Source organism: Vanessa atalanta, chromosome 8 (genome assembly GCF_905147765.1).
Source record: "Vanessa atalanta chromosome 8, ilVanAtal1.2, whole genome shotgun sequence".
NCBI lineage: Eukaryota > Metazoa > Arthropoda > Insecta > Lepidoptera > Nymphalidae > Vanessa > Vanessa atalanta.
Genome location: NC_061878.1, coordinates 6,789,047 through 6,817,029, shown reverse-complemented (window position 1 = coordinate 6,817,029; position 27,983 = coordinate 6,789,047). Strand labels below are relative to the sequence as shown.

The following is a 27,983-nucleotide window of genomic DNA, read 5'->3' as shown; positions in this document are numbered from 1 at the left end:
TTCGCAACGCAAGGACGTACAGCCCCTAAATCGCCCGCCATTTTCAAAGCAGCACGAGCGCGGGAAAGTTACTTCTGCGCATTGGATTCTTTTTTTAAATATATTCGAATTAAAAAAGTTTTGCAAGATAGATTCATTGTATTTTATCTATTTAAATGAAATACCTTTTATGTATTTAGTTGTTAAAGTGATAATTCATTATTTGGTGGGATTTTGTAAAGGGTAAGTTTTTCCCCAATAATTTTAGTAGTAAAATATTAATATTAGTGTTTATTTATCTTTTTAATAATACAGATATCTGATTTTTTTATCCTAGTTATATGTATATACTTTTTGTATACGTCGCGAAATATGAACTCAAAAAATATATATATATCCGTAATGAATAACTAACCTAACTAAGAATTTAAATTTTGAATGAAACTCAAAACAGTAAAAAAATTATTCCTTTGATAAAATAAATAACAAAAACGTGTTAATATTATTTTTGTTTTGAACACTATAAATACTATTTATTTTTAGGTATTAAAATATACCTCTATATATGTTTCGAAAACCATGACTGATTTATTTTATTAATTATTTGGTGATCGAAATACTAACTTTAGTATTCGAAATACTAACTTTAGTATTCAGATAAATAAAATCGATGCGCAAGCGTTGTTAATTGCCGCTGTATTTGCGCCTGGAGCTTGTTACTGAGATAAAGCTGTTGTTAACAAGTTAGAGGCACATTTTCATTAATGATTTTTTCATTTCCAAGTACATTGTAAATTGCTTATAATAAATATAGTTAAATACTTTAAATGAAAAAAATCTGATGAATAAAATGTTACTGTGTAATATGCGCTTAAACTTTTTGAGATATGAATTTCAAAATAAAATGAATAATTTAGTCATTGTTGTTACGGAAATAATTCGACTAATTGTTATCTAGAATTATTTAATAATCTTTTTATTATTAATTTTTTAGTTATTTTCAAAGCAATAAAAGCTTATATTAAGTAAAATTGTAATGTGTCTTATTTATTCGTTACGCCATGTAATTAAATCATAGGTAAAAAGTATTAACAAAAAGTAATGAGATCATAAATATAAAAAAATAATTATAATATTATCTACATCCTCCTTTTGTTTTCATTTTAAATATTAAATGCAAAAATAACAAGTGAATCTTATTTAAAATTTTAACAAAATTTATGTTTAAATAATCTATATGCAACCATTTGAGTAAGGAATTACAAAGTAAGGACTTTTTATTTATTCTAGCAACTCAGATCTATTCTATAGTGAATTTGTGGTGTTCTATTTTTAAATGTTATAGTTTTTATTTTTGTAGATCTGTAGTTATATATCATTAAGTCTGACACGAATAACGATTACGTTATGACGTTTGCGGTTAAATGTCTTTGTATATAATTTGGTCATTGACTTCAAAACGTACCTTCAGTTTGAAGAGTTCGATCTGAATATTACAATAATAGGTTTTGTTTTTGCGTATAGCCTACTTTGTATCTTATCTTTTGTGTTATAGCTATAATTACAATGAGATGCGAGATTTCGGTTGTAATCGAACTCGTCGATCATATATATCTATTAAACTCAATTCATGACCATAATGTGATTTTGAATGTTATTTCACATCATTATATCAAGGTATATAAATTTAAGTTTTATTTCAATCGATTAAAATATTTGATATCGATTTTTAATCGTATATTATGTTTATACAAAATATTCAAAATTAGAACGCAAACAATATATTAAATCAAGATTGAACTTAAATCTCTTTTAATTCTCTGATAAGACGTCATTAATAACAATTACCAAAAGGAAAATGTCAAAAGTTTAAGTATATACTTGATAATACGTACGCTAAACAAAAATTATAATATGGTATGTATAAATATTTATATTATACATAAATAAATAAATATATTATAAAGAACTTCCGAATTGCGAATTTTCTGGTATAAATTTTACGTGTATGTAATTTTATATGCTTAGTAGTTTTTTTCAGTTAAAGAATAAAAGTAAAACGTCCACTCATTAACATCTGCGTCTACCATAATTTAATACAGCAAGTATACGCATAGATAAACTCAATTAACGTTATTTTTATGTTAATAATAGTTCATCCTTTTTTAGGAATAAGTACATAAAATTGAATTAATCTCTTTGGACACACGGAAGATACCATTATATTTATGCAATACGTCGCTTTTTGCGGTGTCTTAAAAGTAGAGTAAATTATAATCATTTATATTAAAAAATGTTACCTTAAATATATTATATTTTCTTAGGTTTCTTGAATACTGTGCAGAATTTATTCGTTGTTTTAAATAAATTTATTATGTCGTCAATAAAATGAAAATTAAAACTAAGAGGGCATTTTTTTTATAAATAGAAATGTAAATATTAACAAAAATACAAAACTAATATTTTTTACGTTGAATGTCAACCAATTAAGTAGTTTCTTAGAATAACTTAATCCAGAATCGAGATAGTGCACCAACAGAAGCATTTCTAATTAAAATTTAAACTTGGTTTTATTTTAATTATCCGTTACATACCATTCCTTGTTAAAACTAAATGTCGATCCAAGAGAACTTTATTTACATAAAGATCTACGCATGATTACATTGTCTTTTTTAGTATCGGCTTTTCCTTTAAATGTTGTTTAAGGGGTAATTACTTAAACATTGTCGTCTTCTTCTTACAAAGGTGACAGAAAGAAAGAAAATGTGATAATTAAATAACAGCCTAACAACTTTAAATTTTAATAGAACCAAACGGGTACCAACATATTCCTCCGCAGCAAATAAATATAATGCAAATAGCTTCATAAATGACGTAATTCGAAGGTAGCAAACATAAAAAAAAAAAACTGCAATCAAATTGATAACCTCTTTCTTTATTTGAAGTCGGTTAACAAGTAAGTCCGTATCAGTTTCAACGAGACGAAAGTGTGCTAATCGTTGAAGAAATTTCTAGTAAGTAGCTTATGTAGTACGATTTTTTAAATTATTCTTTAGCATAAATTATATTGGATACAAAATGCACTATACACGATTGTTTAATAATAACGAACATAAATGTTTCTTATTAATTAATTAAGTACTAATGTACATAGAAAATAAAATTATATACAAATTATGGACTAATTTCTATATATTTATATTTTTGTTTGCGAGCTATTGACGAGTTAGTAAGATATTATAATAATAAAATAAAATTTTGAAATAAAACGTTACTTTTTTTTAAATTCGTGGTAACGTTTAGAATACATAGTTGATTATTATTATGATCGAATATCGACAACTGGGAGAATAGCTTTTATGTCGAATGAAGTAGATCGAAAACAAATGATTAATTTAATATAATTTCTGTTAGAAGTATACGTTTAGAAATAATTGATTCTAATTGAAAGGATTAATGACGCCATTGATTTAGATCAGGATGAACGTCGTATTAAAACGACACGCGATGATTTAGGTTTTTTAAAAAAATATAGGTATGTATCAAGACTGTGTGACAAGTTACTGTAAGATTAAAACTCACCGATAACATCTTGGGCTCTCATCATCAGTGATATTTTATTTTCTTAAACATCGTAACGAAAATAAGAGATAAAATTAACAAATCCTTATGAATTAAAAATATGTCAGTAGTGATTTAACTGAAGTAAATACGTTTTTACATATATTTTCGACTGGAATTATTTTTAGGTATTACAGATACGGAAGGATGAAATTAATTTATTTAATTAAAAACGTACAGAACATAATAATATGATATTAAAGTACACGCAAGAACGCATCCGTTGTTGTCTGTTATGTATATACATGCGCAAAACGCGTTGCATTTTCTGATATAATTTTTATGTATATTGGCTTAGTTGTCAAATGTCATAATTTGTTAATAGACTTAAAGATCGGACAAGATTTATTTGATGACTCCTTAATCGCAATCCCTTATCACTGTCTAGACTTATAGTATTTGTAAATCAAGACATTACAGGGATTTTTTTCAAAAATGGAATCTTATATCGATTTTTTATTAAACCGCTTAAACTTAATAACGAAAGTATTTACGACTGATTATATAAAACTAAAGAGTTTGTGTTTTAAATGCACTAGAATCAGGATGTATATATTTATAGAAATATATAAATAATTTATTACATATTACGATCTTTTGCTAAAGAGCAGTAACCTTTGTCGCAGGCAACGCCGCGCAAAGCATCTAGTTATAAAATAAAAACATTTAAACGATACTATCTCAAAAAATACTTATATAAATTTTATAAGAAGTTGGCACGCAACTTTTTTCTTAGCCGTGTAACGTAACGAGTAACGACTGCAGGTGTAGGTACAGCTTCATTTGGACTTTTTTATTCAACTGTGGCTATTTTTAATGTTGCTCTTCGTAGATTGGAGTATGTAATAAAAGGTATAAGATAAATATTATAGGGCGTCGTCAACGTTGAATACCGACAAACCAGTTCGATTCCCAGTTATCAAGATGCATTGAACTTCAATATACGGTACCGTCGTGAACAATAGCCGAAGATGAGCAGTGAACATGACCTATATGGCATGAATAGTTGATGCAAGTCCGTTAAATTACTTGTTTGACGTTGTCAAGCATTCTTAATTAATAATATTATGTCTATCAAATGAAACCTAGATGCCAATATAATGGGTAAAGGCAAAACGGCTCAGTATACTTTTCTCGGAAATAATAATAGAATAAAAAATATTCGGAATATCAATACCATGAGTATTGATGAGTCTTTTCCTCTTCGAAAATTTATATTGTCGATTTTCGACTACTAGGTGAACACTAGCATATACGAGTATATAACGTCCAAATGATGAGCAATAGTATCAGGGCCGGATTAACTAGGTCGGCCCCTACAGGCAATGCAACCTAACATGCGTTTTTTACTGGTTTACGAAGAGACGCCATCACATTCAAATAAGAGAAATATTTGGTACAAAGAATTAATTATAAAACCTTATTTGCCAATTTTTAGCCTGTTGTTTACACTGCCTAATGGATAATCCAACCCTGCATGGCATCGATAGTTTGAATTTAATAATTTTGACGTCTACATAATAATATTTAGAGTTACTTCAGAGAAGAAGAAAAACACAAATATTGAAAAAAAATCGGCGTCAGGGTTTTTTTCTGACAGTTAACGGTATTTGTAGGGTCGTCAGAAAAACGGTATTCAAATGTTTCGTTATTCATAAAATTCTTAAGCTTAAAATAAGTTAAAATTCATCATCATAATTATACTAAATAAAAAAAGTCATAATATTGAACTCACAAATCACGCGATCAGTGGGGGCTTGCAAATCGTAATCCAAAGCTTAGGTATAAATTTAAATTCAATGTGAATATCACTTTTTTTTTCATTTAATTCAAACCGTATTTTTTTCTCCCAATTAATTATTTGTAACAATGCACCTGTAATTTTTATTCACACGATCGTTTGGTCAGAAAATATAATTTATTATAGTTCAGGTACCTCTGTTCTTATAAACTAGTTAGTAATGAACAAAAATGCTACTGGAATTATTAACAGCAAAATGTGAATATTCACAAATGTAGTCATCAATTACTATCAAGATTTTAAGCACACCAAAGAGATTCTGCATAGCGTCACGTCCAAACGACATTAATTTAAGAAAATCTCAGAGTTCATTGCTCATACGAATATTACAAAATTATAATAAATGTAGAGGATTAATATAACGGTATATTGATAAATTCAACTGAAGTCCAATGCCTACATTCGATGTATAAATTAATGTGATATCCATATATTTGCCTGAGGTCCGTAAGTATATGGCATATTTGGCGACCAAGCCAAGTAGGCCTGATCCAAGTTCAATGCCAAGAATCCGCTACATCTTCTCAAATGACATCAATATGGTTATTATTCTTGACACGCAGCACAGCCACAGATTCCGTTCACAAACTGTAAGTAACCAAAACGGGAGATACAGTGCATACGGTCGTAGGAATAATAGTTGTAAAGGTTTTAGATTAAGATGTACATCGCGACGGTTAAACTAGTTTCTTTTTTTTTTGAGTTTCTAGTGTCTGCTTTGTTGTTTAACACTGTAATAAGTTTTTACGATTATTACTCATAATTAAACCTTTGTAATTGTGAGCAAATTAAATTCATTATGTTTTATTCTGTTTGTAAAATTAAATAAAGAGTTACGTACAAATATAAAATGAGAGGGATTCATGACCGTATTTAAGTATATTCCATTCTATATAGTCAAATATATTATGACTAGGATATATTGATGTGCAGTTATTCTCATGCATACATTGCATTATATAGTATTTTAAAGCGATTTATTCCTACCCACAAATATAGACACCACAAGGAGTTATTAATCTTTGCAAGGAAACTTTTTTTTTTTAAATGGACAGTATTATAATTTAACTCACCTTTCTTATGCGTCACATATTTTGAGTTATAGTATGTTTCTTCGACGTTTCTAAAAACTCATAAAACATAACACATAAAACAAATTCGAAAGTTGGCAATAAATTATTGAGCTCGGTATTCAATATTAGGTTGTATAATCAGAGCATTCTCCGACGTATAGCATTTTGAGTGCCCAAACAAATCATGAACCCCGTCGCGTCCACATAAATAGGCATTTCGCACGCCCACCGGAGGTTCACTGACCTCTGACTTTAATCCCGAAATTATAATTATAAGATTGTTATCGTTATCGTGTACTTAATAAGGATGTTTTGTCTTATGCGAAAAATTTAGAACTTTTTGTCTTCTCCTAATGAGGCAGTTAAATAACAATCGACACCGCCTTTTTGTTCGTAATCATGGAATGTTATCTAACAACTAAAACTTCTTTTAATTTTTTGAAATTATTTTGGTACAAATTATTTCCTATTTTATTAAGTACTTTATTATGAGGTGGCCCAGTGGATTTTTAAAGCAAGTTACTAGAATTATAATTATATAATACTTAATGTATATAACATGTACATAACATAATAAAATAATATTAATATTTATTCATTGACTCCATAAATATAAACTAAAAGTATGTACATCGACTTGTAACCTCCTATTTCATATAAGTACGTAACCGTAATATTAACTGCTTTGGGAAAATAATAAAGTGAAAATATTTATTACGTTGTAACCGTTTAGTTTTATTAACTCTTAAATTTAATATTATAAGGGATTTAGTAATAAAATTATATTTCTCAAACATCTTCTAAAATAACAACATTATAAAAGTCGAAAAAGAGCTTTTAGCACATATTAACTTTCTGTTTTTATCCTAATTCATGGTTACATACGTAATAATATAAAGGTTTATGATAATAAAATACATGTATTAATAACATTTTATCTCTGCGGAATTTTGCTAGAAAAAGGACCACAAATTACGTACAGTCTATTCTTTCTTCAGTTAAAATATTTGGTCCTTGGAATAGATAATTGTACAACAAAATGCGCCCCCTTTATTATCTTAGTGTGGGTGACAGCTACGCTAGACACTCGCCAAACGTCATATTTTAATAGTGTGTGAGTAATTCGTAGCCAACTGTAGGCCATTTCATTCGAAGAGTTCTCAGCGTATGTATTACTGATACACACAAATAAATCAAAGCTTATGTCTATATCGTTTAAACTTCTGTTTACCTCGTCATATTGATCATCAGAATTGCAATTTAACTTGAAAATACTGCTTGCATTTTAACAACCGTTGAGTATAAAGCTAATAACGAAATTTTTTACTAGCATTCCGTTTGGTCATGATTTGTATAGGTATTTTTGTAATTTAATATGTAGGCACGTGATGATAAGTGGTCACTACCGCTCAAAAACATTGGCTATAAAAAATAAAAACAATTCCCTAGAGCACACCAATGCACCATAAACCTTTACCAACCACCAATGCACCACCAAAGATTAACCGGAACACAACAATACTTTTGCTGTTTGGCGGTTTGCTGTTTTCGATTTTAATCCGCTTAGGTAATGTCCTTAACACTTTTAGGAAGACAACACTAGATGCAATATTTAATTTTAATATTTAAGTAATTAATTATTATCATTACAATAGGCGTTTACAGTCCCAGAAAGTGTTAATTAAAAAAAAAATGTTATTTAAATAAATTGACTATAAAAAATACAAGTTATTGAAAAAGGGAGAAAAACTTGTTCCGATCGATTCTCTATATATAAACGTTCTGATTAGATAACGGGACACGAGTTTCGTTGATTGAATCATTAATTCAAAATTAGAATAAAGTATTTATATGTAATTAAGTTCCGTTTTAAAAAGGCTATTATTTGAATATAGTGTGAAATTAAAAAAAAAAAAATTTAAGTAAAAGAGCGCCTCTCGATTAAAATGTTAAGCAATGTTTAGTTTAAAAGTTAAAGAAATTTCATGATAATTAAAACACAGTATAAAACTTTATGTGACATATAAATTTTTTGATTTGATGTTTCTTTTTATGAGGAATCAGTGACGGGAACATAATAATGGAGGTTCAATTAAATGCCGTAAAACTCATAACATGACATAAAAAAAAATCGAATTCGGAGAAAATTTCATATTTAGTTTTACGATGTGCATCTGAGATCGTAATTTTCATATTAAATGCATTTTTTCTTAAACTGAATCCTATAAAAATAAAGTCTTTAGAGATTACACGCTGAGGTTAGCTGAGCTTAACTAAGCTAAGTAAATGTTTCTAAATAAAATCTCAATATCTTTCTCCTGGCAATGTCTTAATTATTTATAAGATTGAGAGAAAAAAGGTTAGCTCTGTCAATAAACAATCAATGTATAAATTAAACTATCATGTACGAGTATAACTTTTATTTTATTTGTGTTTATTTCACTATCGCATTTAAGCGATTTAGAAAAATATTTATATGTACAAAGTAGAGCCAATCCAGTATATATAAGGACATTTTGAACTTATTATGATATATTAAATAGCTTAACAAATTAACAGCATATAATCGCAATCCTTCTGGACAAAATAATTCTTTAGTTTTATGAAAAAACATCAGAAGGTTTTTTTTTTTTTTTCCTTTATTTTAGGAGCTTGGTCCTTTCTTGGACTACGTCGCTCCATAGAGTACACAAAATTTTACAAATAATCTATATCAACTTAAGAGCTATTAAACATATTGTTAGATACACTGTTAGCCCGGAGACACTTTTTATATAACCGTAATAATGCCACAGCTTCATCTGATACAGGTCGGGCAAGGGCAATGTTACAACCGCCAATTCCTTGTATCATAGGACAACGGCCAACGATCTCCCGTCTTTCAAATCAGAAGGTTATTGTCCGCTTGGGGTTGGTACGCGTAAATGTGACGGGACTTATTCAGACCTATAATATCTGACTCACGATGCTTACTTCATTGTCGAGCACAATGTGAGTCATAATTCATCATAAAGTTTAATTAGTAGGTATAACTATTTGTAGTTATTCCGAATTTGAACCGGTTAGTCGGTTCTATCCACTGAGCTTCGTGTTCGTTAGCAAATCATGACGTAACGCCTGGCAATGACCTACTCGTAGATTGGATTTATAACAACTGCGTCATTAAAATTTAACAATGAGAAAGTTAAAGTATTGATAAGGTTTTAGAATCACCGGAAGATCGCGATATGTATCTCTTGCCATGGACCGTAACGTTGCTACACTAGATTGATCTAGAATGTTTCAGCATTTTAACTTGAAGCATTGAATGAATACGGTATAATAATTATCACCTAGTTACTCGATTGGCGTATTCCTGTTAATTTATTGTTTAAACAGTGCTAAAACAGTGAATTTAAATTGACAGTCTGTTAAGTGCTAATTTTTAACGCTTGTTTGTTCGAAAATTTAAATTATAAACTATGAACAAAATGAAAACGGTTGACAATTTGTACACCTTATTATGTGAAATGATTTGTAGGTCATTGACCTTTGGAATTGTGATAAGCAAAAATTGCTCATATTAAAATGGAGGGTACACCACTTATAACTAAAAAAAAAATCGTCAAACTATAAAAATATAATACAAAGCGAAAAAGCCGCAACAGTCACACACACACGAACACACAAACAATTATTTAATTTTTATAAGGAAAATGCTTGTACGGCACAAAAATAAGATAAAGTTAGTTATATACAAATAAAAAAGTATTTATGGTGTTCATACATTAATCGATATTTTGCCCCAACTCTACTAATAAATTGACTGTTTATCGCAATGGAATCGAAACGGAATCGTAGTCGTTCATCCTTGTTACTATTCTACAAACGCAAAGATCCAATTGCAATTAAGCCAAAGTTGGATCGGAATATGATCGGGATCATTTCGTAACTGATATAAACAAGTAGAATAATTTGTCCTCAGTTACGATTAAGTTACGGTTAAGTGTTGTGAGCAATAGTTTGATCGCAATAGAATTTAAAACGTATATTTACCGTAATAAGTCAGTAGAATTGGCTGTCTATATTTGTCGATACGACGTTCAATGGGCGTTAGTATACGTATTAGTAGGTACTATCCCCAAATATTTGATTCCCTTTGATGATCGTTGTTATCGTATTTCATGTCATAATCATGATAATATTTTGTAATAGCTTTACATTTAATTTAATCCTTTAAAAGTGCTCTCAAAAGTCTGCTTTTTAATGGCATTGGTTGGCGGACGAGCTTATGGGCCACCTGATGGTAAGTGGTCACCACCGCCCATAGACAAAGGCGCTGTAAGAAATATTAACCATTCCTTACATCACCTATGCGCCACCAACCTTGGGAACTAAGATGTCATGTCCCTTGTGCCTGTTATTACACTGGCTCACTCACCCTTCTAACCGGAACACAACAATACAGTGTACTGTTATTTGGCGGTAGAATATCTGATGAGTGGGTGGTACCTACCCAGACGGGCTTGCACAAAGCCCTACTAACAAGTTTAACCTGCTTTAATAACGAATAATATTTTGATTGAATTTTGTTGAAATTGCTATATTATAACGTAACTAATCGGTCGGGGAATTTTAACACATATTTATTTAATTGGATTTTTAGCTTGAAGTCGTTATTTGATTGAACTCTAATACATTAGAGAGTGAATACAGCATATCTACGGTCATTCACAGACAGAATTTACAAAGTCATAATTAAGTAAGTGAACGATAAGTAGAAATGCAAATAGAATGTTCATAATATTATTGTAAAATGCTAAGCGTACAGCGTTGGCGGTACAGGAATGTAATAAAAAGTATTTGCTTTGCATCTGGTAATAGCCTCGTTATATTTTTGCATTTTACGCAGACGTAGCAATCATTTGTTTATTTATGAGACATTAAAATTGCATGCGTATGAAAGAAAATATAGCTGGTACAAATTTTAAAAAGTACATTTTTGTTTAAACGTCTTATAATACAGTCACTTTTAAGACATTCCTAATTTGAGATTTATTAAGGCTGTTTTTATTGTGAGACGTATAAAGACGTATAAAATGTGCGTCACCGGCGTTATATGGCATCTACAATGAATATAAGTTATAAACATCTTTATAAAATAATTTAAGTAATTGTGACGATTCTAATTAAAGGAAAAAATCTTGTATCGAATATTTTATATAAGTATATGTTGTTTATTTTTATTGCTTAAAAGTAAGCGTCACTTATTGGGAATTTGTTGAGTTTACTGTATGCGGTAAAAATAATAAATTAATAATATTAGCTCCTCGACCAACAATAAAAACAATTCAAGTAATTTTAAAATATTAATATACGCGGGTAAAACGGTGCTCCATAAGCACTCATAGTTTATAATATATTAGTGACTCGAACAATAGGTTTTTTCTTATGTTTTAAATAATGTCACTATGCTATTTTTTCAACACTCGGTCATTGTACCCTGTATAACGGCTTTCATAAAAAAAAACCGTCTAGAAATCGAAATATTCTCAAGCATTAATTCATACCTAAATGTGATTAGTAAACATTATGAAGTCATCGCGTAATGATTGACACGTTGCATGAAAATCGTGACCAGACGGGAAAATTACGGTATCCTGGTATCGTACACAGGCATGCGGGGTCAAGGTACGATGGACGAATTAGTAGCTAGAAAACCTAGTTGGTAATAATAGGCTTCAATTCAGATATAAAGTAAAAAGTAGCTAGTCTTTCTTGTTATGTGGCTTGCTACTTTAGAGTATTTTTTTATTTTATTATTATTAGAAGTCAAAAACCAATTAATGTACATGCATATATCATAACTTATGAATAATATTTACAATTTGTACGTACTTATTTTATGAGTACAGGCGCCTGAACTAGGCGGGCCTGTGTCTTAGACGTTAGTGTCTTCCGATGACGTTATACGAAATATAAAGTGACACGCTAATATAACTAAATCTAAATATCATAAACACACATACAGTAACATTATAAGCAAAGTAGTATGTCGTCGGTAGAAGTGATTTAATGATAGCAAAAGAGTTGTAATTTTTTTTTTCATCTACCCACTAATTTGTTCGATTTCACTACAGCAAATGCGGACTTCTACAAAAAAAAGGTTATATATAAAAATTTTATATAAATTATTTATTTAGAATTTAGATTACGATTAATATTTATTTAACAAAACTAAATTATATTTGATGAAAAGATTTTTACGTAAATTTGTTCATTTGGTTCGACTCTATCCCGACGATTTTGTTGAACGGGTTTCCCAACAAAAATATGGATAGACCGTATTAGTAATTTGGGATCGTTTTTAGTCTATATTATCGAACAATCTCTCCTTTGATGGAATTCAAAAGCTAAAATGTTTGATACGATGTTTCGAAAACTTAATACAAGAGCAAACAAGACAACAAATATCTAGCCACCAACACAAAATAATCACATATCATTATTCTTGACGTCTTAAGTATCATATAAATAAATTAAGAAAATAAAATCATTTTATATACGAAATTTTCTTGTCAATACTGTTGTCCGATGAGGAGTTAGTTCGTCGACAGCCAATATTGTCATCGGAACTAAACCAGGATGGTTATAAAAATCAACTCCGTAGGAAAATAGGAAGTTGTTCTTATTGAAATTGCAAGATTTGATTTAAATAAACTAATATATAAACATTGCCTGTTAAATAAATAAAGCTTGTAAAAAATAAACGGTCTTGGTAAGAAGTATTAGAGGTAAGTAAGCCTGGGTAAGTACCATTGACTCATCATATATTCTACCGCCAAGCAACAATACCGAGAACTATAGTACAAAAAAAGGGAAATTAGTTTTTATCGGATGTGATTCTTCTCCCTTTGAATAATTCTGGAACATATTCCACCACGCTGCTCCACTGCGAATGGATGGCATATGTGTAGCTGAATTACGTTCGACGTCTGCTCAGGATGGTTACCTTTGAAAAGTAAAAACTCACTAGAGCTAGTCCGGGTAAAGTAAGACGATTCGAAGTGTTTTTTGAACTATTTAAGTTAACTAAAGCTGATTGCTATTATTATTAAAAGTATATTATATTAAATAAAGTGATAAACTTCTAAATAAACACCCTTCTATACTTATAGGGGTAATAAATTGCACGGACTGCTAGTTTTATCTCTTTGTATGTATGTATTTAAGTACTCGATGTGATAAAATCATAACAAGACAAAAGATTTTATGTTAATAATTTACCTTTAAAAGTCAAAAAATAATAATTAATCGCTTAATAAAAAATACGTGAATTGAATTATTATGTAGTTCTACTTTTTGTTCATATTTGTCTTGATTAAAATTACTAGGAAGATGATTTTATAGGTGTCATTATTTCGGCTTCCTCGCACACGTGTATTTTTTATACACACAAAAATAAAATACTAAGTAACTCTTGTTTTGCCGAATTAATCGTCGTTCTATTTTTATAAAATGTTAATTATATGATAGTAAGAGACTTCTAATTCAAATTCTTAAACATAATAACTGTTATATAATTTTTAGATTTATATTTGATACTTTTTTTTTATAAAAAATATTTATTTTAAATACGTAATAAATACAGATGGTAAAATTGTACATCGTTTCGTTTAAACGAAATAAAAACAAAAACATTGCCATTACATATGATGCACAAGTTAAAAATGTTGAGAATTAACGTAACAGCCTGTAAATATCCCACTGCTGGGCGAAGATGGGAGCTTATTCTACCACGCTGCTTCGATGCGGGTTACAAACCAATACAGTACAAACCTAATCATTTAAAAAAAATATATAAATGTTTGTTTTCGTTTCTATACCAACATTATTTCCAATAACTAATAATTGTCATCCGGTATACCAAGCAATCAGATCATTCATTAGCATTCTCAACCTGTTTATGTATGCAATTAGTGCATTATAGGTACATGTTTTAATGACAAAATGATGTCAGTAATGAAAACGGGTGGAAAATATTCTGATCATTAAAATATTATCATTCATAGAATTAAAAATGGCTTGTTTGTAAACGTTTTGTTATTCATGCATATATATATATATATATATATATATATATATATATATATATATATACAACCGTGCTGTGCAGAAATCTACCAAAACGGAGATGTGTTAAAATAAAATGAGAAAACTATTTTGAGTGTCTTAAAATATACTTAATGTTAACATTTCATAATTATTGGTATTCTCTTTTAAATCATATAAATTTTACTAAATATTTATTATTAATATTACTGCACAACACGGTCCAATTGATGATATCAAATCTAAATTATTTAATCCGAAGTCTAGTTGCATAGTAAGAGTTTTATGATAAAAAATGTATATAGATTACTCTGGAATAAGTCAGTAAATCCTTTTTTGTCTTTGACTGATGGATTTTATACGCCTTGACGGTATCAAGTTAAAAAGATTATTACTGTGACACAAACATCTTCAGTGTGTCTAGTTCGGCCGAGAACGTCGTCGTTGGAAAACGGTTCCTAGGTTGTCACACAGAAGTTTAAAGACCAATTTTTAGATTTAACAAAACTTATAGCTAACCTTGGCATTTAAAATATATTTATGATATTTTATTACTATTTTCTATGTTCGCTATCACAACTGGTAACATTATTAAAAAAATGTATATTTATAAATAAAAGTATCATATATGGGATTTTTAGAAAAATCTTATAAATCTAAGTAAATATAAGTTTAACAATCCATAAACGTTAGTTTATTTTATAGAAAAATAATTCAATAATATATTCAATTATTTTTCTATAAAATTAACATTGCGATCGGTGAAATGTATGTGTGCGTGCTTATTATAATACGTAGGATATTATCCAATTACTACACGAATGCGAAACATACACTAACGAGTAACCTTCACCGTGAACGTGTAAGCATCAGCGATGCACAATTATATGCGATGATTGCTTCCATTCTATGTCATTAAGATATCTGTATAATACATAATTCGTTTAAACGGAAAGCTTTAATGGTATAATATATTTTTTATTCTATTGTATTCATTCAATCGGACTTTGTGTCGGACCACTGTAGCGTGTTAGACTACCGCCTCAATATACCTACAATGGGCTACAAAACTATTATTAAATGAGGTGATTGTACATCTATGTTATAACGTTTCTTATTACTAAGAAAGGAAAAAAAATAGTTATCTCAACTACGGAATAAAATATTTGAAAAAATAACACATGATAATATTTTATTATCTACATTTTAAATTATATAACTTACGAGATGCCAGACTCCGTAAGTATAATTAAGGATCAGGCTGAGATATATATTTTTAAATGTAACCACGATCCGTGGCCTCGCCTAGAAAGCCTACCCACAAGGTGCACCTTAAAGATAGATTTGCTCTTCTTTTTCTGCGTTTAAACATTATCATTTTCGCAATTACTGATCGCTCTTACTAAGTTTTAACAGTTTTTATTTTTCATGCAATTTAAATGTTTAAAACTATATTTGTATTTAATATGATAAGGATTTTTTTATATTAGTTTAATTGAATAAAATATGTTTTTCCTAAATAAAAACGTAAAAATGTCCATTACGAATGAAATTGATATGGGTCATGGGACCACCTCGAAGCTTTACTGAACCCTACACAAAAAGAATTATCAAAATCGGTTCATAAATAAAAATCTTATACTCGAACATACTTGAGAACCAAATATATACACACGATTTGAAAATATCCTCCTTTTTTTTAGTTTGTTGTTGAAGTAAGCAAAAGTTACGGCTGATTTGCAATTTTTTAATAAACTCTTACGCTATGAGCGTATAATTTGCAATTATTAAACATTAACAACAACATTATTAAACAAACAAACAAAAGTGCTGTGACTTATCAATGAATTATGATAAATAGATTTATAACTATTTAATATACTTACTCGTGTAAATCAGGGTAGATATCATATATATACCTACTCCATACAAGGTTATACGAGGGTTTTTTATATATTTTCGTTTTCTCCAGCGCAAAACACGCGTTAACTTAAGAAGCCGGATTAAAAAATTGTTTAATGTAATGTATCATACGAGTATATCACTCCCATCTATTATTAATATATTCTATGTATCCTTTATTTGTATCTTTGCATGAATTTATCATATTGTATTTTTTTATGTCCATTGGATAATATGTTTACAAAGCGAAACAACACTGAAAACTTTCTTTATTAAAGTGACAGATGTTCTCGTAATATTGCCATGAAATCTATCTTTTTCACGTGCTATTAATGCATCTCGAAAAAAAAAACGTGAATTATTTTGGGATATATATTTTTTTTTTAATTAATTACTTACTTTTTTTACGTTGATAATATATAATAATAACACGTAGACAAAAAATTAAAAAAATATATTTTCAAAATGAATTATATTTACTGTTAGATTCCCTTAGGATGGTTACTTAACATTCATCATTGGACGACAAACACACTCTGCTATCATCTGCTGTTTCACTCCCTCCTTTATTTATTGTTGAGCAAGAATATTATTGTGTTATACATTCCAGTTATTCCCTGTAACCTGTATCTCCTCAATCAGACACTAACCACAAGAATGCAGTTCTCACCACCGCTGGAAAGGGAATCTTCTCGAACCTGTTTCACCTGCACCCTTCAACGAGTCGCAATAAAGTGTGGCTTTCGACTTATGCAATTTTACTCTCGAGAGGCCTTGAATATCTTTAACGAGTCCATACGTCACCTTAAGCTATAAATAAGCACGGAGCTCAATTTTTGTTTTGTTTTTAAGGGGAGCGCGCTAAATTTAAAAGTAAATACGTTTTTGTTTCTTTCTTTATTAAAAGAGATTTTTTGTTGATAATTTGCTCATTTAGTATATTTAATAGTGTTATTATTTAGCCGTAAATATTTTTAACGTCATCGGAAAGATATGTACCGTTATATAAATATAAGAAGTATTTATGTGGTAGATTAATATCAAACGGATGAAACAAATTATATTTTATGGATTAATTAATAGATGTCAAATGGAATTTTGATAAAATATACCAGTATGAATCATATTTAAATAGCTCGATGATCGATCGTATCTGATTGTGTTTTTATGGTTAACTATTTATGATTTTAAAACATCCGTTATGTGTGTGATTCGTGTCCTGGTTATGTTCGCATGTAAACGGGATACACGTGTAACAAATTAGAAGGAGCATTATGAATATACACCGTTTTGTTTTAGTAATTGTTTACCTTTTATCATTTTCTTTGAGGACATGTTAGTTCGCCCGCTGTGAGATTAATATTTTGGCACATTACACAATCGGTAGTCATGTTTCTTTTTAAGCGGTATATATATTACCCTATTGTATAGAAGTGGTATACGCGAATCCTATACAATGAAATAAATTAAAGTTGAGAAATTTGTTGAAGAAATTTAAATAGAATTTGATTTAAAGGTAAATAACTAATAGAGTAATATCATAATATCCATTCACAATACAAAAACTCGGATCGAACTTCAGTTTGTTGCATGAAATATTTTTTTTTTTTAAATAATATTGTTATTGAAGGAGACTACAGAAATATTTTCTGAACATTTGACAGTGCATACATACGTGTGATACTATTTCAACTTAAAATCCTTATAGGAAGATTAAATTGCTCATGACGAGTAACAGTTAATTTCTCTAGATTTTTACAGGAAAATCAAAGACTTTCCTGTAAAAATCTAGTTAATAATAAAAAAACCTTTTACAGAGGATGTTACAACACAAACTCAGCTTCAACGACAATTATATTGTGCATCATATTATAGCCTAGTGACCCACTCCGACTTCGCATGGGTTGCAATTGATTCTTGAATATAATTTAACCTAAAGCACTTAGGAATGATGTAGCTTTCTACCACTGAAAAAAATGTTGTAATTAGATCCGAAGATTACCGAATTAGATCCGATTCCGAAGATTACCGCCTACATACAAACATATATATTACCCCTTTTACATTAACAGCCTGTAAATTTCCTACTACTGGGCTAAGGCCTCCTCTCCCTTTGAGGAGAAGGTTTTTGGAGCATATTCCACCACGCTGCTCCAATGTTGGTCGAATACATATGGCAGAATTTCGTTGAAATTAGACACATGCAGGTTTCCTCACTATGTTTTCTTTCACCGCCGAGCACGAGATGAATTATAAACACTAATTAAGCACATATGTATGAAAATTCAGTGGTGCTTGCCTGGGTTTGAATCCGAAATCATCGGTTAAGATACACGCGTTCTAACAACTGGGCCATCTAGGCTCTTTTACCTCTTTATAATATTGTAAAAGATAAAAGATGAAGATAAAAGATATTATAAAAGATAAAACATGTTTATACCTACATATAAGGGGAAAAAATAGTGCTTACAAAATTTATTGAATGGACACTTGAATTTATATTATGAAAATTTATTTTTTCATAGTCTCTGAATTGGTTGAAACAATTAAATGGTCGTAAAATTATATTACGTTCATGGTGTGAACAAGCGTGCGAGTACATTATAAAATTTGAATACAGAGAATAATTAGTTTTACACGCTAGGACGCCTTGGGAAACAATGTGTCATCAACAAAAAAATGGTACCGTCCCAGCCTGTTCCTTCTGGGTTTTTTTATAACATCAACCAGTAATTATTCGAGGCAATGAACTAGGTGCGTTGATTTGCTCTTATAAAGACTGGCTGGTTGTTCACATGTGACCTTTAGAATAATATCCGAGAAATTACTGAGAATGCGATAAGTAAGAAGTAAGAAAATCCCTTGATGTTAGCAAATCTCATCGCCATTTTTCTTAGCTTTTGTGACACCACGATGTTATTTAAAAAGTCGACTCGGTGAATACAACTATAAAAATACTATCGCATTCGCTCAAAAAATAAAATTCGAAATTCGAACAATTTGTTTGTACACATCAAAAAAGTTCCTTTTCATATAAATTTCCTATATTTTTTATAGTAAATACTAAAATAATATTACTTTTATTTAATAGATAAAGACGCGTTTATCGAGTCGTGTATACCATACAGGTTGTAAATATACTTTTTTTTTAAATATAAGTGTTTATATACTCTATATTATTGACCAAATTTTTAACCAATATTTCGTAAATTTCTCATTGCTCACATCTATAATATACACACAATTAAATCAATTCACATTTAGGATAGTCTTGTATTAATAAATATATTAAAATGAGTTGTTTATACATATATTACGTAATTACAAAATATTGTAAATAATGTATCATCACGCAAAAATCAAAGTGGCGATGTTTTCAAAGATATCACGATGTATGTTACATGTTTATGATCAATGATTCAGAGGAAATTATTACTTTAATCACGTTTCGCAATTAAAATGCATCGAAAAATGACAGCTGTCATTTTGAGCACGCTATTTTTGTTTGAGCAGATATTATTTATACTAGTCAGAGATACAATTTTTTATTTTTGTTTTTTTTTTTATTCTGCCAAGGTTGCGCTGAGATTGTTCGGTTCCATATTTTCAATGAGTTTTTATTGATATGAATAAAAATAATGCAAATTAATTTAAATTAAAACAACATTTAAACTAAACAAATCAATAATATAAAGACATAAATATTAGCATAATATCTTTCATTTATATGTTTCTATTCTAAAATATTGAATTTGTTACAGTCTCTTAAATTTAAAAAAAAAAGGTTCTTGAGACATTCCAAAGAAAATCAATAGTTTTTGCATTTGCAACATCATATTATTATAATTATACTGCATTTTTACTGATTAGTTTTTTTTGATCGATTGAATTATGCATGTATTAGTTATTCAGGACGAAGAAGTTTCAATTAAACAATTTATTAAGACATTTTGTACCTACAGGCAAAATAATAAATAGTTTGAGTGGTCATTCGAGTTTATATAAAGCTATATGATTTGCATAGCATGTTCGTAGGTCTTGTCGTGTTGTACCAATTCATTTTATTTAAAAAAAAAATGTTTTTCAAGCTTACTTTTTGCTGGATATGGATTGATACATTTTAACACTAATAGCAGATTTTCATCCACTACACGCCGTTTTGTGTTCTATTCATTGGTCCTTATAAATGTGCATATTTTATCAATGTCTATTCTTATTATTATTCTTGGAAGGAGGTTTTTTTATAATAAATAATTTATTATTAAAAAGAGACCTTTATATCATATTTATACTGTACCTTATAAAATTAACAACTTTACATTATTAAATTAAAAAAAAAAAATCCTATTTCAAGTATCACGATTACGTCCTGCTATAAATGATTCACTTTGTTTTCCAAGTTAAGTGAGAAACGATAACTCAAAGTGAAAATTATACATGATGCCCAATATATGAATTCAATGTATATGTATTGATACATAATCGTTCTACTGAATTAAAAACAATTCAAGTACAATTAAAAACTGTTGGTGAGATGGCTTTGTGTAAACTTTGTGCAAGGTACTATGTAGCTAAGAGTGTATGTCATCCACCAAAAAGCGATACTGAACAATTTTGTGTTTCATTGAAAATTGAAAAATTGGGTGAGTGAGCTGGTGAAATAGTGTTGCATATCGATAGTCCACTATCGATAGACTATCGATAAACTATGGATAGTTAAGTTGTTAGCGATAGTATCAAGTCTATTGATCGTATTGTCACGTGTCAATACTATCGATAGTATCGGTACTATCGATAGTATAAATAATATCGCTGCTATCAATAGTATTGCTTACAGAGAGCTAGCGATACTATCGATAGTATTGATCAAAACTATACTATCGATATCCTGAATAGTTATCGATAGTTCTGCAACGCTATGGTGAAATTACAGGCGCAAGATCAAGCATTTTAGTTCACAAGTTTGGGGGCGCATTAGCAACGTAGGAGTTCAGTCCATTTGACCTGTCTAAATTAAAAAACAACACAATGATAAACTTCGATAAACAGTAATAATCATGATTTGACTCGTAATATTCACCGAATATCTATGCTTATTTTTTTAGCGAAAAAAACCAGCCGGAGTGTAATTGAGTTTATAATATTAATACTATTATTTCTGCATGTACTTGTTACTTTTTTACATGTTTTATATGATGAGCAATCTTAACCTCAAGATCTTAGCATAGACTTTTTGTTTTGTAGATATATTATTTCCAGTTTTTTAATATTATATAATATGTACAATTGTACATACTATGAATGAATAAAATTCAATTTTATAACGATTTTCCATTTATTTATTAATATTAATAGTTAATAATGTTTCATGCCGTTATAATGATACCAATATTATAAGCACTGTAGTCAGCTAATGTGCTATTAATATTGGAGTGTTGTTACGGAATTATTCGTAGAGTTCTACCAGGTCTCTATATAATCTCTTCATAATCCTAATCAGGGTGAATTTAAAGTCTGTATGATTAAATAAAGAAGATTTATAAAAAAATAGACCTTTAAAAAATTTTACTTAAGAATTTTTTCGAAAGTAATTTTTTATTTTTTTATTTTAGTTGAACGGAATGAAGAATTTCCAGTAACTAGCTCACAATCTCTTTAAAAATGAACACCTCAATGGAAGGATTTTGTTCAACTTTAATAGTGCTCTTGGCGCTTATCGAGACTATAAAATCGAATACAAATGGTACGTTATATCTTAATGTATTACTGAAATTGCGGTTAACGAATAAATTGGTTGATTTGATGACTTTATTTCATTGTAAACTTTACAGAAACTAGTAGCGCAGAAGAACGCAAAGGACGTGTCAATGGACGTATTGTGAAACTCTATTCAGGAGCAAAACCAGATCCAATTTTATGCTTGGAAGAGGGCTTTAAAGCTGACCCAGTCGACTGCACTGTATTCTATCGGTGCACAAAATCTTTTAAAGAAAAATATACTGTTTTCAAAGTACATACATGACATTCATAGAAATATACTGCCTTTATTTATTCTTAACATTTACATTAATGTTGTTATATTTTTCAGTTTCAATGTGGACCAGGGACAGTATACGATCCAGAAACTGAAGTATGTAATCACCCGAGAAATACGAAACGATCTGAATGCGGTGGCTTTAATCCACCGATAATGCAAGAAAGCGAAAACGAAGTAGAGGAGAATCAAGAACTTCCGTCCCCTATAAATTCAACGTTACCTGTTTATACATCTCATATCGAATCAAAAAACGTCACAACATCAGCACCTGTATTCACGACTCAGAAGATAGAACAATTTACAGATCCTAAACCAAGTGCACCAGCTTCTTATCCCACATTAACGACAACTGAACGAGAATACGTAGACAATTCTAATAATTTCATATCGTATCCATGGACAAATTCCGAAAATAAAACTCAGCATTTAGTGGTGCCTTTTACAACAGTTCAACCAAATCACGAGAATAGTTTTTCGTGCACTTCGGATGGATTCATCGGTGATAGTGATAATTGTAGAAAGTTTTATAGATGTGTGAGTGATTCACGTGGAGGTTTTTTACGATATGAGTTTATGTGTAGTGAATCCACAATATGGGATGATAATATACAGAGCTGTAATCATGCGTGGGCTGTACGAAATAAGCGATGTGGTCGAGGTGATTTTGAGATTAAAAACGATAATGTTAATAGTGTTCAAAGTTTGAATGAACCAAACCAACAAAAAGAAAATAATTTTGAAATAAAAGAAAAGGAAGAGCACGTTTATGATAACAATGATGTATTTAATGGGGATAACATTCAATTCGGAAGTAAATTAAATAACGAAAAACAAAATACAATTAAACAAAATCATAACACAATCATAACTTCTGTAAACCAACAAGAACCCAGTAACAACTTACAGGATAAAATTAATGATAAATATAATGATCCAGAAATAGAGGTACATAACGATGTAGTTAATGAAATAAGTCAATATTCTACTTCGTCAGATGCTCCATATAATTTCCAGGAAAATACTGCAACTATTGACAACAGAAAAAATATACAATGTACACAAAGTGGGTTTATGGCTGATACAGTTGATTGCAAGAAGTTTTATAGATGCGTTGATAATGGAAAAGGAAGTTTTACAAAATATGAATTCTCATGTAGTCAAGAAACAGTATGGGATAGCAAATTGGAAGCATGTAATCATGCATGGGCTGTTGAAGATGGTAGTAAATGTGGTGGAAAATTATCAGATGGAAATTCTAATACTGAAGTTTCTACGAAAACACCAATTACTGCTAGTACTGATAGTGCTATTGATGAAGAAAATGATTTTGGATACGTGAGTCAATCGAACAAACCACATGAACAAACAACGTCATCGACAATTCTCACAACAATATCATTACTTTCAACAACTGATATTTCGAAAGTAATAAGTACAGAATGCACGTCAAGTGGATTTTACGGAGATGTAAATGACTGTCAGAAATTTTACAGATGTATCGACAATGATAAAGGGTCATTTACAAAGTATGATTACAAATGTGGCAAAGGAACTTTATGGGATCAAAATATAGAAGCATGTAACCATGCTTGGGCTGTTAAGTCTTGTAATCAAACTATAATAACAAATACAACGCAAGAAACCGGTGCTTATGATACTGGAATAACTACAACCGTCTCATATATTCAACCCACTATGGAAAAGGATAATGAAAATTCTAATTTCGATTCTGGTTATAATAATCAGCAAAGTATAACCACCTTGAAGCCCGATAAAGAGTTATTAGTTACTACAATAAAAAATCCACAGATTCAAAATTGTCAATCCAGTGGATTCATTGGTGATGCTAAAGATTGTAAAAAATTCTATAGGTGTGTAGACAATGGGGACGGAAGCTTTACTAGGCATGAATTTTCATGTGGTGATGGTACTGTGTGGGATTCTGAAATTGAAGCTTGTAATCACGCTTGGGCAGTTAAAAAATGCGGAGGAAATATTGATCTAAAGGAAGATGTTACCTCACCTGTTACTGAGTATGATTTAAATAATGGATACTCGACTCATAATTACAACAATTATGACACTTTAAGTACTCCTCAACATTCAAGCATGGATTTACAAACAACTACTAAACAAACAATCTTACTGAGCAATCATAGTGAATGTGAAAGAGATGGATTTATGGGTGATAAATTAGATTGCAAGAAATTTTATAGATGTGTCGATGACGGTAGTGGAAAATATACTCGATATGAATTTTCATGTGGTGAAGGTACTGTATGGGATCCAAAAATACAAGCATGTAACCACGCATGGGCCGTAGAAGAATGTGGCAGCAGTATGCCTATACCGACTACACACAATATTAATGATGTTTCTGTGAGACCTAGTGCTGCTACTACCCAAGAAAATGAAAACGGATATGTTCATACAACACAAAGCACTACTATAGTAGATAGCATGATGTCAATTACAACTGTGCGCAGTTCGACATCAATGGCGACTGTTATCAACAATAAACCTGAATGTCAATCCAGTGGATTTATGGGAGATCCAATTAATTGCAAGAAATTTTATAGATGTGTTGATAATAGTGATGGAGGATTCACTCAACACGAATTTTTATGTGGTGAAGGTACAGCTTGGGATCCTACGATTGAAGCGTGTAATCACGAAAATGCGGTAAAACATTGTAGCGAGAGTTCAGAAAGCCAATTTAAAGAAACAACACCTTCTACCCAAACTCAAACTTCAACAACGACATCATCTTCTAGTTATATTGTAACACAATCACAACAATCTCAGACACCAATATATTCCTCGACGTTATCTACAACTTCTTTAATGGACGGTAACTCAATGACATCAGAAGATAAAGAATGTACATCAGAAGGATTCTTTGCTAATCAGTACAATTGCAAACAATTTTACCGTTGTGTTAATAATGGCAAAGGTGGTTATACTAAATATGAATTTTCTTGTGGCGATGGCACCATTTGGGTTCAAGAAATACAAGCATGTGATCATGATACAGATGCCGTAAATTGTACTTATTCATCAAGTATAGCAACTACAGAAAAACAAGAAATAAATAGTTCAACTGAGCAGAATGAGCAAGTCTCAGAATCTCAACTAAGTACAACAAAATCAACTACTTCATCACCAACTACTGAAAATATAAAGCCAATAACTGAAAATACAAAACCAATAAACCAAGATGTTTGTACCCAAGAAGGTTATTATGGGAATACTGAGGATTGTAAGAAGTTCTATAGATGCGTTGGTAACGATAAAGGTGATTATACGAAATATGATTATATTTGTGGAGATGGTACTATTTGGGATCAAGATATAATAGCATGTAATCATCCCCAAGATGTAAAAAATCCTTCGTGTAAATCTAACCACGAAAATCAATCAACGACAACAAGCAGTAGTCCACAGTACACGAGTGACAATAACGTAAAACCTGAAACTACTTCTTCAGGTCCGTTGACGACGTCAAGTATATCTTCTTCAAATAGTAATGAAACAAATACGACGTGTTCTGATAATGCTGAAAACTCTGAAAATGGAAATATTACTTGCACGAAAGCTGGTTTTTATGCTGATCCAAGTGACTGTAAGAAATTTTATAGATGTGTTGATTGGGATAGCAACGGAGAAAAGTTTTCTATATTTCACTTCGAATGTGGCGAAGGGACTATTTGGGACCCTTCTCTCGAAACATGTAATCATATAGATTCTGTTTATCCACCTCGTACTTGTAATGGTACCACCCCGCCAAAAGAAAATATACCTGAATCGTCTTCAACGACAGAAAAAATTACAACGACTAATATTGATGAGACGTCTAGTAGTGAATCTACTACACAGGAATCAACAACACAACAAACATCGACAACGCAGCAGCCATTAACAACACAACAACCATCGACAACTCAGCAGCCATCGACAACACAAGAACCATCAACAACAAAACAACCATCGACAACAAAACAACCACCAACGACACAACAGCCAACAACAACACAACAATCATCAACAACACAAGAGCCATCAACGACACAACAGTCATCAACAACACAACAGTCATCAACAACACAACAGCCATCAACAACACAACAGCCATCGACAACACAACAACCATCAACGACAGAACAACCATCAACTACAGAACAACCATCAACGACAGAACAACCATCAACGACACAACAGCCATCAACAACAGAGTCATCGACCACTGAAACATCTACCACTATCACAACTAGAGAGCCTGATCAAACGACTTCTCAAACAAGTCAGGAACAAACTACAAAGTCGACCACCAACCCAACTACAGAAACAACGGTAACAGAATCTGGTTCTACTGAGCAAACATCAACCTCTGATCAAGTTATTACATCCACTCAACCACTTACAACTGAAGAAAATACTTCACCAACAGAAACTCAAAGTTCAACAACAGAAGCGTCAACAACAGAAAATCAATCCCAATCAAGTACAGAATCTAACACACCAAATCAAGAGTGCCCTGAAACAGATGAAGATCAATATTTACTCGTGTGTCCGACTTCATTTAAGCGACATCCGAAATATTGTAATTTGTTTTATCAATGCACTGAAGATAATAACACTCATGAAATAAAAGTAGCTACATTTAATTGTCCAAATAATACGATATACGACGAGTCTAAAGTTCAGTGTGTAGAAGAAAGTCAAAGTGATAAAAAATGCAACGGCCAAATGGCTCGAAAACACAGGGTGAAACGATTGGGAATTGCGGATAATGAGCCGGTAATTTTATTTCAAACCATCTTTTGATTTTTAATTCGACTTCTAACTTTTAATGTAGTCTTCATGTTTTTAAGTGGGTTTAATTTATCACTAATAAGTTCTTACTTTTTAAATATTGGCTAATTAAATCATGTGTGTTTTATACTTTACGGAATATTTTTGTTTGCAGATTGTCGTTTCAAAAGAAAGTATGGCATGCCCAAGAGTCGGACATTTTCCTTTTGAAAAACATGAAGAATGCTCAGCCGCCTTATTAAAATGTGAATTGACAAAATCTGGAAAATTACGTGGTTACGTCTATCAATGTCCAGAAGGTTTCGTTTATTGGTCAATAAGTAGAAAATGCGAGCCATTAAGGAAACTAAGAGAATGTAAAAAACCTTCAAATGCATGGAATAAACGATACGATATACCTGTAGAAAAATATAACGTTGCCACTTAATGTTTTAAGAGTGAAAATACGTGCAATACAAAAATAGATATTCTGTTATATACTAATAATGTAGATATTGGGATAACGTATCATTTTGTTATCATATAGTTAATGTATAAGTAATTAATTCTAGTCTCATTCTTATTCTTTTTTAAAACTAATCTATTATTTTCATTAAGCTGCTGCCATAAACTAATGAAGAATTGCAACTTGTGAACAAAATATTGTAGTATGACATTATTTTGATCA

At 30.3% G+C, this 27,983-nt stretch overlaps 1 protein-coding gene across 1 annotated transcript; it reads left to right on the top strand.

Moving 5' to 3' along the window:
* The first annotated feature begins 5 nt into the window (after positions 1–5).
* LOC125065592 lies at positions 6–27,983 on the top strand. The gene is made up of 6 exons (XM_047673295.1): positions 6–222; positions 22,080–22,210; positions 22,299–22,477; positions 22,556–25,429; positions 26,579–27,301; positions 27,471–27,983. Exons 2-6 carry the CDS (start codon positions 22,129–22,131, stop codon positions 27,741–27,743), a joined length of 4,131 nt encoding a protein of 1,376 aa, XP_047529251.1. The 5' UTR covers positions 6–222; positions 22,080–22,128; the 3' UTR covers positions 27,744–27,983.